A 13853-nucleotide genomic window follows, 5' to 3' on the forward strand; every position below is an offset into this window, starting at 1 on the left:
TCCAATCAGCCTACCATGCATGTTTTTGGAATGTGGGAGGAAACCGGAGCACCCGGAGAAAACCCACGCAGGCCCGGGGAGAACATGCAAACTCCACACAGGGAGGCCGGAGCTGGAATCGAACCCGGTACCTCTGCACTGTGAAGCCGACGTGCTAACCACTGGACTATCGGCCCGCCCCCTATTAATTTATGTTCTTGCTAATTTCACTCTCTTCTGTTTACACGGTTTCGAGTGAGACCACTAAAATGTGCTATTTGGGAACTCGTTTTCTCTCGATTCTAAACAGTGGTCAGCATGGCTTCTTTTGTCTTCTCTGGCTCGCGTTGTGCGCCGCCGTGTTTCGTTACTCCTCAACTTCCCTTGGCGCTAATGGATGCTGCCTTCTCCTAAGGGCATTCGAAATGATGGCATGGAGGCGGGCATTAGCATCTTGAAAGAACATCCGCAAAGTTGGCTCGCGTGGGGCCAGGTTAGCTCGGGACCTTCACTGCGGGGATCCCGGGCAGCCGGGAAATGAGTGAGGCAGGGTGACTGATCGGCAAGGGTGCGGCCCGATTATGCAATAATAACACACCAATGGTTGCTGTTATTGCTTTCGAGAGACTTGTTTTGTGTGTGTGTGTGCGCGCGCGCGTGTGTGTTTTGCACTGATATTCCCATTTGAGCGATGCCGTTTCAAAGACGTGAACAAGTTTGGGGGTGGTTGTTGTCATCTGCGTTGCGATTCCAGAATAAGACACTCATGCGAGTCGGTCAGACTTGTTTGTAGGCGTTCAGGCGTTGCACACAGGCCAGAAGTGCATAAATGTGCGCGCACGCATACACACGCACACACACAATAGCGGGAAATTCCCAACAAAAATTCCGCCCGAGCAGCGTGAGGACATTCCTGTGTTTTTTTTCAGAACGTCTCATTGCTGAAATGAAAGTCACATCTAGTGCTGTGGAGCCTTTTTCAAAGTCCCGAGTACCCTCAAGCTAGCAATCAATCTCTCCCCCGCCCCTCCCCGCCCCCCACCCGGGGATATTGGAAGTAAGATTTAAGTTTCCTGACAGCAGTTTGGAACTCGGGAAGCATGAAGGAACTGGCAGGAACAGCGAGAGGGAATTTAGGTGTGAACATAAAGTCAAGTCCCGCCCCGTTAACGGCTTTTAAATCCCTCGATCAAGCTGTCGTCTTGCCCGAACAAATGTTTCAAATAAACAAAAAGTCCATCAGCTGTTGAATTCTTGGGAAGTTTTGTCACTCCAAATTCCCCCAGCATTCCCTGCAATGACATCACCGCTCGGTGTCGTTCTTTATTTATTCTCCCTTTTTTTTTTTTTTTGTACATTGACATAACAAATCCATGATCCATGAGAACATTTTTTTTCCATCCACCGAGAGTGCAAACATGCAATTAATGAGGGGCTAAAGTCTTTTGAGAGGTGGGGGGGATTTTTATAGGCGTACAGTAGTGTGTCGAACATGAGTCATGCTATTTGGTGGATCCTTCAGTCGCCATCGTGTACCGCAACTGCAGTCGCCATTCATGCTTGCCTTGTATTTAGTCATACAGTGGTCTCATTGTTCCCTTTGAGCTTCATCACGCTGGTTTGATGCATCACTTTCCTTATTTGTTACTCGCACATGAGATAAGATAAGATAAGATATCCTTTATTCGTCCCACACTGGGGAAATTTACAGCCTCCAGCAGCAAGAATGTATGTAGAAAGAAAGGAGAAAGAGAAAAAAAAACAACAAACATCTTTCAATTAAATACAATATGAACACAAATGGATAAATCGCAGTACTATTTACAATTTTCCTTCACATCATTTAATCAGTGACTTGAAATTGAATTTAAGTTAAAAAAAAACACTAGAGCGTGAAGATTACAGTTCAAAGGCTTTTGGTGAAAAACTAAAATTGCACTCTTGTCAGCGCTGACCTGTGTAATTTGCAGATGGCTATTAAAAGACGAGGATTAGTGTGCTGCATGTTTAGGTCATCTCGTGAACCGCAATGAGATAGCGTAAGAGGGGGTGGGGGGGTGAATTAAAGCAATGAGGTAATGCTTACTTAGCTCATCGGTTGAAGCCAGTAGTTAAATCTGAGTTAAATACACGATTGGTCCAGAAAAAATATACCGGTATACTGAATGGACAGCGGCGGCCCGGTAGCCCAGTGGTTAGCACGTCGGCTTCACAGTGCAGAGGTGCCGGGTTCGATTCCAGCTCCAGCCTCCCTGTGTGGAGTTTGCATGTTCTCCCCGGGCCTGCGTGGGTTTTCTCCGGGTGCTCCGGTTTCCTCCCACATTCCAAAAACATGCGTGGCAGGCTGATTGGACACTCTAAATTGTCCCTAGGTGTGAGTGTGAGTGCGAATGGTTGTTCGTCTCTGTGTGCCCTGCGATTGGCTGGCAACCGATTCAGGGTGTCCCCCGCCTACTGCCCGAAGACAGCTGGGATGGGCTCCAGACCCTAGTGAGGATCAAGCGGCTCGGAAGATGAATTAATGAATGAATGGACAGCGGATAAACAGTATTGTGACAGACTTAGATGACATTCTATCATAATCCATTTTTCCTTCTGTCTTATGCAGCACATGATAAAATGAGTCTGTGACACCCGTTTCAAGTGTGTCATGTATGCCATTTGGAGATTGGTTGCAACAGCCGATGAAAGGCAAATGACTTGCAAAACGCTTTTGACGCTGTTGCAGGATCGTATCGTCACCCATCATCCAAGCGCGTGCGTATTTTATGTTTGCTCCACGCCCGCTGATTCTCATTCTTGCGAGATACAACAAAGGTTTCCATGACAATAAGATAACAACTCAAACAGTCGTAAAGGCACGAGTGGCATTCTGTGGAACGTCGTAGTCATCATGACTTGCTGGCGACATGCCTTTGGGCTGCGGGTTCGGTCGCGCCGCTAAACGTTTAAGAGATTCACGTTAATTAAATGCTGTGCTATAAACTTTTACACAAGGCAGCTCCACTTCCGAAATGAAATCAGGCCTGGTGACGGTCACATGGATTCTGACACATGTCTTGCCAAAGGGCCATGAGTCTGTCTGAATTATTTCTCCACAGTGAATTAGATTGGCCCGTTCATTTTAGATCAACGGAAACATTTCATTTAAAACGGAATGATTCGCTCACATGCACTTTCAAAGTGTCTTGAGGAGGCTTTGAGTTACCCTTTGTGACTTTGACTTTCGAGAATTCTAATTCTATATTTTGGTTATTTATTTTAGAATGAAGGTCGGCGCGGTGTTCGGCTGGTTAGCACGTACGAGGTACGAGGTTCCATCTGGCTCCGGCCTACCTGTGTGGGGTTTTCATGTTCTCCCCGTGCCTTTGTGGGTTTTCTCCGGGTACTCTGGTTTTCTCCCACCTTCCAAAACCATGCATGGCAGGTGAATGGACCACTCAAAATTGTCCCTCGGCGTGAGTGTGTTTTGCTAAAAGTTACGTTGTCCTGCACAGTTTAAGCATGTACATAGTATGTATGCAAGACTTTTTTTTTTTTTTTACTGTGTCATATTTCTACCAAAGCCTGCAAAGCGTGAAATCAAATGTATCTCTTCTTTGCTAAAGTCGACTGTTTATGCAAGGAGGCGAACAAAGGGTTCACTAGGCATTGCAACACGACCAAGTGACATTGCAGCCATATGTGTGCTTGCAACATGACAGACCACAAGCTAAAATTAAAAAAAAAAAAAAGCATGCCAATTCGCACTGTTCCTAGCATTACGCTACTTCTCTTTATCTTCTTTCTCACTATGTAACTTGCTTGGCTCTACCCCCCCCCCCCCCCCAAAAAAAAAACATGCTTAAAGAAAAACTTTACTTTATTGTATTTATTTGCATGGACGATGAGTGCTTTCTGAAGCTCTTAACATTTAAGTGAACGTTCTGATGCAAACTAAAACAGTAAATGGAACAAAATATGTTGCAACATTGAAGATTTTGTGCTTGGACAGCACCTGAAATAAGCGGAACTGCTTCCCACACATCTTCAAACAGACCCGGGGGTGGTGGTGTGGGGGCGGGGGGTGTCTTTCACACACAAAGTGGAAACACTATACAAATATGAATGAGAGGTGCTTTCGTAGACTAAGTTCCGAAGTAGAGGGGACTCAAAGAGATACCAAAAGGTTATGTGTGGAAAATAAAGAGTCAACCTAAAGGCAGACAGCATGGGTGGAGGAGTTGACTATTTAGGTCATGAAATTCCCTCTCATGAATAAAAATAAAATGCATTCTTGAAAATCCGAACCTGAAAGCTGTGCGCGACTGAATGATTCTCGCCCCTACATAATTTCTTCCTTGTTTTCATTGAACTAAAAATAGAGTTTATCAATTAAGAGCGATTAAAAAAAGCATGACAAATATTCTTGTGCATCATAATCATGTACTGGTTTGCAGGATTGCTACGGAACTGGAAACATGTGACGCACTCGCCATTCGAAAACACAATCTTACCTTGTTCTACGTGTACTGCTTTTTTACTTCAGGACATTGCAGTCTGGGCTTTTGTTGACTAATTTCAATCAATAATTCTACGTTTGCCGGTACAGTACTTACGTATTCCCAAAGCGTTCCCCGTTTCCATGGAGACGGCAGGAACCTTTCACGGCGGATGTAGTTTTCGCCTAAGATGCTTCGCTTCCGGGTTGCAACAGCGCACTAGTCGCTTGCATATTGTTTCGGACGAACCCCTCGGCCAAGTTTACTTTGGAAAATGTCCCGAGGCTCAAGTGCTGGGTTTGATCGCCACATTACCATCTTCTCTCCTGAAGGAAGGCTTTATCAAGTCGGTCAGTATGTGTCGTGTTTTGGAAAAGTCGCGCCATGTTTGCTAGCTAGCTAAATGCGCTGTCATGCTTCGGTTAGCTCCCCGAACTGCTTGCAAATAAGGCATTGCTGCCGCGAAAACATTACAACATGTTATATTAATTCATATGGCGTGTACTTGTGTTGGCAAGGTTTTGGTTTGACAACTACGATATTCCTACGAAAGTCAAAACGGCGTGAACCAGCAATTTAGCGACAAGCTAAAACTTAGCGTGTCGGTAGTATCGCTGATCATTGTTGTTGTATCTTTCACACAATGTTCACATGTTTCACACAGTGTCATTATCGTTACATCAATGACATTTTTATTGATCGGTTTAGTTTTGAGGTTGATCGCACAATCTTTACTTGGTCTGAAGAAAAATGAAAAGCGAAAGTATCAACAATCTGAATGCGTGTAATCCAACGCTAGGCAATCACGCTATGGAAAGTAATAATGTCAGAAAGAAATACTGTGCACAAAAAGAGCCCCGTCGTTATTAATTTGTTCGTCGACGCTCATGTATGGTGTGTTATCACTTATCCAAACTCACCTATCCATACAAAGCAGCTGTCTGTCTCATGAACTTAAAAGTGTGACCATCATCCTGTTTCCCACTCACAGAATATGCTTTCAAGGCTATTAATCAAGGTGGACTCACATCAGTCGCCGTTCGTGGGAAGGACTGTGCGGTTGTCGTCACACAGAAAAAAGTCCCGGTGAGTGTCATATTATATGGTCCTGTGACTTTCTAGTTGTAATCTTGATATTGAAATAGTCATTAAGTAGACTTATGACTTGGTGAATATTATATTGGTCATTGTGGACACGCCCAGGCCCCTCTTTTGCACTTGTTTCATACTTAACACTGATGCTACAGTCTTTGTCAGTTATCAATTGCATGTTAACTGAGGTCCATTGATCGTCAAAGCCAACCTTTTTTTTTTCTTTGACAGGACAAGCTTCTGGATTCTGCCACAGTGACCCACCTTTTCAGAATAACAGATAACATTGGATGTGTAATGTCCGGAATGACAGGTAATCAAAGAGAAGACACTGACACGATCAATACATTTCATCTGTCAGTCAAAAAGTCACAAAACTATCTATGCATCAAGAGTGAATGACTAAAGCCTCAGCTAGAAAATAATGTTATCTGTCTTATATAGGCAAAGAAGTGATATTTTTTCAAAGAATGACTTTGTTTTTTTTCCTCCCTCCCAAATATCATTGACAGCTGACAGTCGGTCCCAAGTTCAGCGCGCTCGCTACGAGGCAGCCAACTGGCAGTACAAGTACGGCTACGAGATTCCTGTGGACATGCTGTGTAAGAGACTTGCAGACATCTCTCAAGTCTACACGCAGAATGCTGAGATGAGACCGCTGGGCTGCTGTAAGTAATGATTACAATCAAACGGATCGTCAAATAGTTGCCTCCATTTTAATAGACGCTTTGCCTTTTAATTGGCGCTGGTTGCGTCGACCGCTTGACCCCGAGGTCACACAAAGCATTGCCGTTGTTGTGGTACACTACACCTGGAAGTAATATAACGAACGAGTATAGCGATAACTTGCCAGTCAAATAAACGAGAATAACTGGACATCCGTAAAAAACAAACAGAAACGTGTTGTCATCAGAGGTTGCGCTCCGACATATGGTGCAACTTCCTCGAATGTAGAGACGTTCTTGAAAGGGGGAAAAAAAAACATGGCTTTATTCTTTTGACAGCACAAACCAGGAGAACTGGGTTCAAAATGAATTATGTAATTTAAAGCATTACAATTGCTCTAATTACATAATGGCTGAAGTTACTTTTTCATGTGGCGACGCAATGTTAAAACATTACTACTCCTTTTGGGGTGTGGGGGGGTTCGGCAAAATCAAGACTGGTTTTAATAAATGGCTTCAGCTTCGCACAGCAGAAGGATTAGATGCCCCAAAGCCCAGTTCAGCAAAAGGCTTGACGTGTAATTGATCCGGTTTATTGTTGCAGACACTAAGGAGCCCTGGAGGCTCCTTCCCGCAGATGGCTGCTCAGTACGCCCACATCAAGTGTGTCCTTGCTATGTCGTACCCGCAGGCATGATTGTGATCGGCATCGACGCGGAATGCGGGCCGCAAGTCTACAAATGTGACCCGGCAGGCTACTATTGCGGCTTCAAAGCCACCGCCGCCGGGGTGAAGCAGACCGAAGCCACCAGCTTCCTGGAGAAGAAGGTGAAAAAGAAGTTGGACTGGACCTTCGAGCAAACTATCGAGGTATTGTTGAAGCAGAAGTGATACGATCCATGTCCAGCGACTTTTGGGAAGTTAACATCCTCGAAGGCTAGCCTGTACGTTCCTAATGAAATGCCCCTCGTGCTTCAACTCTGTTTTAGACGGCAATCTCTTGTCTGTCAACTGTCCTCTCCATTGACTTCAAACCCTCCGAGCTTGAGGTGGGCGTGGTTACGACGCAAGACGCCAAGTTCAGGTAAAGATGGCTCTCCATGTTTCCACAAATAACAATAAAAGGAACGCGGTTTTCGCAAAGGGTAGGAGTTCGTCTTAAATTTTTTATTAGTTATTTTTTTAATAATAATTTTTAATAATTTTATTATTAATATTTTGATATTTTTATTATTTTTTATTTTTTAATTAAAATTGTAAATTTCCCCAGTGTGGGACGAATAAAGGATATCTTATCTTAAATGGGATTGTCGGAGATGGGAGTGCGGATCTTCAAACAGGCGAGGTGACGTCATTATGAAAGAGCTTTGTCTTGATTTAATCCTTTGCCTTATGTGGATTGGAATGTAATATTAAAGTCTGGCAGTACAGCGAAAGCAAACTCGTGTATAGGTTTCTCTGTATATATGCTCTCATGACAGCTGGCAGTAAGGTCATTTTATTAGAAACTTCCCAAAAAGATCAACGGAATTTCTACAAAAGGTCCAGTCACAAAAGTGGCAACTGCAACAATCTGCGTGAAAGGGGCTGCCTGCCATCATCAGCCCGTTTTCCTCTTTCCAGGATTCTGACAGAGGCCGAAGTGGATACTCACCTGATGTCCCTGGCAGAGCGGGACTGAGCGAGAAGAGGAAGTGTGCCCTGTTTTGAATTTAGTACGAGCAAGGTGGGATATGCTGCTCTCACAATGGGGGCTGGCGCTATCTCGGTTTGCTGTACATTTCCCCACCCCCACGCCCCCGATACATTCAACGATTAAAAAAAAAATGTTTTGGAGTAAAATAACTTTGGCCGTATTTTTATCTCTTTGGCATGACATGCGATTTGTTTGCATCGAGCGGCATCGATTTGAGGTTTTCGGCAGTGGCGCTCGTGTGACTACATCCGGCTTCGTCAGAACTGCTTTCGTGTGTCAAATTTTAGAAGTGGCAAAAAAAAAGCTGTCGATGGGAACGCTCGCAACTTCACTTCCTGTTGTAGAACTTAAAAAGTACCAGAATCACGTGACACTCTGAAGTTCGTTTCAATGGGGGGAGTCGCTCCATGAGTGAGCAGATTTGACCTTATTTCGTACATGTGCGCAAACCATACAGATTCAATAACTTGAAACCTGGCACGGGTTTTGTTAACTTACCCAGCTTTAAAAAAGTGCTAGCGTTTGCGCGAACGTCGCGGCAATAGTCTATTTTGGGGAAACGGCGGCTTGTCGTTTCTTTGACTGACCAAATTTGTCATCTTGTCAATCTTGATCAAAAATGATGTCATCAATTCGTCACTCCGCTTTCTTCCAGTCTTCAAACGATTAGTCATCGTCCCCCGCCTATCGCTGAATCACAAATCAAAACTATAAATCCCCTCTCACATGTCATGTTTTTCCCCAAATCAAGGAATCGTTTTCCGGAGCTCCCCCTGTCATGTGGAATTGCGATTTTAAAAGGAAGCAGATGAGTCGCTTGGAAAAACCCGTCAAGTCCCGCGCACGTGGATCTGGCCCACTCATGTTTACAACCCTGCGGACAATTCTAGACCATGTAATGTGTCGCGCTGCGCTATTAAATCTTATCGTTCTGGGATCTTTTGAAAAGTTGTACTGGTCCAGGTCATTCTTGGACCAAAAAAAAAAAATTGATGACCAGGATTTGGATGAATTGTACTTTCCACGTTTCCAATTCACTGTGACTAAGCAACAAGTTAGCGCCTTTGAATTAGCGCCTTTGACCTTTCCTCTCAAAGTGCGTCTTCGGTTCCTCGTGTCGCGCGACAGCTTTGGAGGCAGGGCGGAATATTCAGCGCGTTGTGTGCGCGCGCCGCCGCCATGGGACTTTTTGCAGCGTGACTCACACACTGTGAGCTCACCCCCAACCGCTTCGTGGGGTTGAATTGGATCGTTTTGGCTCCATGTGTCTTTCAAAGGGGTGGCTCATAACTCTCAGCGCTGTCAGTTGATGTGTCGTGACTAAGTGCGGTTGTGTTCCAGTAAAAATGCCTCACGCAGGAGGGATCTGGATTTCACTCTTCACAAGTTGTCTTTTTATTTTGCATGTTATTTCATTTCACAACATATTTACAGGTACAAAAATAATATCTCTGTATTTACAATTTACTACAAAAGACCAGTCTGGTATATTCACATCATTATACCCTTCTACGGTATTGCAGGGAGAACACATGGACCTTTATGGTCTCGCCGTGCATTCTGGGTGCTGAGTTCTGATTTCTGGATCGAACCAGACCAGAGCAGATGCCGTCGTCTTCCTTCTTGTGATCGCCGGGCCAGCACTCGGCGGACGGACGTCCCGGGCAGGTTTTTGTCCTTTCTTTGGGCCGGGGTTTCGGTGACCTGATAGCAGCTCTCGACAGCGCCAATGGCGGGAGATCTCGGGCCTTTACTTTCCAAACTTGATGTCATCGTACAACTGTCAAAGAAGCGTCAACATTTAACAACCTTGACCCGAATATGGAAATGTGAGCGGCTGTCATTGATGGACACCGACCTCATCCTCGGTCAAGTCCAGATCTTCCATATCGCTCTCGTCCGATTCGCTGTCGGGCAAGGCCCTCAATTCCCGTGCCGTCTTCTCATACAGCTGCCGGCGGATGTCGTCGTTTTGCCGTCCGTAGGTGAGGTGGTACGGGGTGAACCCGCCGTAATTGAGGCAATTCACGTCGGCGCCGAGGTCAAGGAGGCGACGGACCAGCGCCGGGTTTTGGACGTCCACCGCTAGATGGAGTGCCGTCCTACCGCTGCATTGCTCCTGTGAACCGAAAATGAATGGTTACTTGGCTACGTTGCTGCAAACCGGACTGGTCGCCGCAAACTTGACGACACCCACCTGTGCGTTGATATCCGCGCCCAGCCCAACTAGATTCTCCACTAACGAAATGTAGCCGTGAATCGACGCTATGTGAAGACAGTTTTGTCCTGGAAGGCAAAAAAAAAAAAGCCCATGAAGAGCAGTTCAGAACCCGTTCCCAGAGAACCCAGCCTTGCAATATTTTTCTTGGCAGAATCCCCGGAACTTACCACTGTAGTTGGGGAAGGAGATGATGGAGGCGAGGTGGCGCTGGCTTGTCTGGGTGATGACGCCGAAGCAGGCGAGGGAACCTTTCTTGCAGGCTATGTGCAACGCCGTGTTGCCGCAGTCGTCGGCCAGCCGAGCGTCGCAGCCCGCTTTCAGGAGCCGTTCCACCAGGTGAGGTTGCTCCGTGATCACGGCTAGGTGCAGCGCCGTCTGCAAGTCATATTTATTGTGCGTTAAGTTCGGAGCTTCAGCAAAAAAAGCGTCTTGGGTGGTTTCGGCCCATGTGCTGGTTTGTACCTGTCTCTGGTGGTTCTGTGCATTCAAGAAGGGGTGATTGTGGGACAGTTTGATCATCTGTTGGGCCCGATCGGCGGCTTCGTGAATGACGGCCAAGTGGAGAAGCCTGTCAGGAAATGGGAGAGAGAGAGATCAAGTCAAACGAAGGCTCGGAGGAAGTCGCTCGGGTGAAATTAGAAGGAACAACGCCTGTGCAAACAGGAACGTTTCGCAAGAGTGGAGTTTTTTTGTCGGGTTGTTTCCACCAGTTGCGGCTTGACGCTTTATCAGTTCTTGGCAGTGGGCCAGGGACTTTCCTGAGCCCGCAGAGCGCAACTCTTAAGCGCCGCCCCAGACTGCCGCCGCTGTGCCAAAAGTCGCCGCACACGCGCAAACGCACTTTTTACGCTCCGCATATTTCGTGCAAGCTTCGTGGCTTTCATGCATAGCGTCATTGCCTTGGGATAAAACCCAGCGGGGTGCAATTCTTCTCCATATCTTGCACCATTTTAATTAATTTGCAAAAGGGAGTCGAGACAACAACAAAAAAATCCACTTACGTGTCCCCGTCGTCGGTCACGACACCTCTCCAGGGCTCGTAGTCGTGAACGAGCTCGTCGCTCACGCGCAAGTGCTCCAAGTCGCTCACTAGCTCGTCCTCCTTCAGCGATTCTAAGCCGCTATCGAAGCGGTCGTCTTGGCACGCCAAGGTTTTCCCGTGCTTGGGCTCCATGTGCTCGAGGTCGTTATAATCCATGTCGCGATCGCTGGGAGCTACTCCGTGGACGTCCATGATGGTGGTTGTCACGAGACGAGTACACGCGTACGGTCCAAAGGTCAGGAAGAAGAGTGGCTCGGAGAGGGCTGGCGCTGCGGGTTTTTGTCAGCGCGGCTGGGTGGAGCCTCTGTGGGGATTTCCAATTGACTTATCTAAGACAGGGAAATCACACAGGCTAGGGCTGTGCTTTTGTGAGAAAAAAAAAATCCCCCCCCCCCCCCACCACTCCTCCTCATCCTCCAACCCTCAAGTCAAAATGAAAACTTGTAGTTTCCTATTAGACACCTCCAGCATGTTCGCGAGGGGATGTTTGATTGTGAAGTTGTGGCCATGAATGAGATGGGGGGGACAACCTCCTCTTTTGGGCTCTTCAAGAATTCCCTCTCGCCTGGGAGAAATTGGGGCTTTTTTTTTCCTCCCCCCCACTGTACTGTATTTTTCCTTTGAGCGACTTTTGACTGATATTTGCGATTATTTTAAATGCACTCATCCGTTTGCCAGTTCACATAATATATCATTTTATGACGAGCAATAGCCTGTGTGCTATATAATATCGATAGTAATCATATAATTGTGTTTTACTTATCGTGGTTATAAATAAATATGACACGGGGTGTTGGAAATGTGTTTTACTTTGCATGAAGTTTTGTTGTGAAGTATCAAGTACAACTTTATTGTCAAATGTGCTGTATGTAACAGCACAGATGGAATTTCCTCCCTCTTAAACAGAAAAATATGCAGTGGATGTCACATATAAAGTATAAAATTGCACTGCATCATACAGAGAGATGTTTTCTTTATTATTATTATTATTTTTTGCCCGTACAGGATTTGCATAATTTGCTCGTGTACTGTGCCGAGTGTCCTTGAACTAGCCAATTTTTAGGTAGGCGTTTCGGCATTGGATTATTAAATGTGCTTTTTAATTTACACCAGCATTTGAATTTACAATCTGCAGTATTAGGCCATTAACACAATACATTTTGAAAACTTCCCCATGTCTGCTCATTGTATGCAGAGGAGGTGTGGGGGGGTGGGGGGGGGGGGGATTCTCAAGTTTGTACAGTGCAACTCTTGTGAAAGCAAGCCTTCATCGCATGTGCCAGAAGAGGATGTTTGGGACTTGCCTTTCTTTGTAAATGTGAACATATGCGGCAGACTTTTTGCTTTGAATTCTGCGTCGGACTTTTCTTGGTATTATGACTTTGTGTTTGACAGTAAAATGGATATAGACTGGATATGGTGTTAGAGTTGTTCTACCTGCTCTGGAGCTGCCTGATTTGTCATTCCCGGGGATTTACCTTTGCAAACATAGCAACGGTATCCAAGCAATCAAATCTCCTATACATAGTGGGAGACCTGCACAACAAGCACACGCCATCCAAACACACCCAATGGGGTGTTGTGTGTCGAGTATGAGTCACATCAGGGGAAATGCCACTCATACAAACGTGCACGCAATCTCCTCCTTGGCCGTTTTTTAATTCCAAGCAATCTTTCATCTCTGCCAAGTGTGAACAAAGAAACCGAGGACATGCCGTTCCCATCCCAGATGACTTTGCCATAAAGTCGCTTCCTTTAAACTCTACTAAGTGACCAAAAGTGCGCCGTCTGATATTGTCACGGCACATGAAATGCTGGAACTTCCATTTATTGTGCATCATTGGCGATTTGGAGAGTCGTTGGAAAGATAATGCAAGCAAGTAGTTTTGTCGGGTGTTTACACAAGGTTGCTATGGAGGCCGACACTGGGTATCAGGAGAAAATACATTGTGTTCTGTGCGTCAGCACATCTCGACGTGTCTGGGCATCACAATCCTATTCCCCCATGACATCACCTAATGTTGACATCATGAAACTTTTGCTTGCTAACCTTTCGCATATTTTCTAACAGAGGGGGGGTTGAATTCAGCGTTATTGTTTATACCAGTATTGGAAAAATGGTGAGGCGCAATAGTGTTAATAAGGCTACAGTCTGAAAATTGACGCTACTCTTACTCTCTGATGTACTCATGAAAAAATGTATAAGTTAGACCAAAAAAAACAGCAAATTAATGTTTTGGCATGTTTATTAATACAAATGAATTTAATGATTTAATTATTCATCTGTATTAAAAGTATATACTGTAGATTATTTTTTAAAAACAGGCCTCAACACTAACATTTCACCTGGTAGCACCTTTTTTTTTAATTTGGGTGCGGTAAAGTGAGACCACGGACATGCATGCAAAGTATTTATTGACAGGGACGCATACCGATGTACTAAAAGTTTTAAGAAATTGAACGCTGTGCAACTCTGTGGCCCGCATGCCAGCCTAAAGTGGTCGGAACACTCACAATGAGGAATCCATTGAAGCGCGGGTGACTTTTCGCCGCAAATTCTAATCCAGCGCCTGTGTTGTTGGAAGCGTGAAAAAAATATGCATGAATGCAACCAGATGGAATTCTTACTCGCTCCAGCACGCCCGTGACTCTGGAGGTTCAGCTAATGGATTGATAA

At 45.4% G+C, this 13853-nt stretch overlaps 2 protein-coding genes across 3 annotated transcripts in view; one reads left to right on the forward strand and one right to left on the reverse strand.

The window, feature by feature from the left end:
• Positions 1-8062, forward strand: part of LOC127592012 (proteasome subunit alpha type-6) — a 224603-nt gene extending 216541 nt beyond the window's left edge. The window contains exons 1-7 of one of the 2 annotated variants that reach the window (XM_052052378.1): positions 4634-4810; positions 5452-5546; positions 5784-5865; positions 6065-6220; positions 6909-7087; positions 7207-7301; positions 7841-8062. In XM_052052378.1, the coding sequence (XP_051908338.1) occupies positions 4735-4810; positions 5452-5546; positions 5784-5865; positions 6065-6220; positions 6909-7087; positions 7207-7301; positions 7841-7898 (741 nt within the window). In that variant the 5' untranslated portion in view covers positions 4634-4734 and the 3' untranslated portion in view covers positions 7899-8062. Of the gene's footprint in view, positions 1-4633; positions 4811-5451; positions 5547-5783; positions 5866-6064; positions 6221-6908; positions 7088-7206; positions 7302-7840 lie in introns of those variants that run through there. The other variant, XM_052052379.1, reaches the window with a different exon arrangement.
• A 1218-nt stretch (positions 8063-9280) lies between these two features.
• LOC127592008 (NF-kappa-B inhibitor alpha-like) lies at positions 9281-11466 on the reverse strand. The gene is made up of 6 exons (XM_052052370.1): positions 11136-11466; positions 10597-10702; positions 10302-10509; positions 10111-10199; positions 9772-10032; positions 9281-9693 (listed from the first exon to the last, which is right to left on the reverse strand). Exons 1-6 carry the CDS (start codon positions 11366-11368, stop codon positions 9664-9666), a joined length of 927 nt encoding a protein of 308 aa, XP_051908330.1. The 5' UTR covers positions 11369-11466; the 3' UTR covers positions 9281-9663.
• Between the last annotated feature and the right edge of the window lie 2387 nt (positions 11467-13853).

Source organism: Hippocampus zosterae, chromosome 19 (genome assembly GCF_025434085.1).
Source record: "Hippocampus zosterae strain Florida chromosome 19, ASM2543408v3, whole genome shotgun sequence".
Lineage (NCBI taxonomy): Eukaryota > Metazoa > Chordata > Actinopteri > Syngnathiformes > Syngnathidae > Hippocampus > Hippocampus zosterae.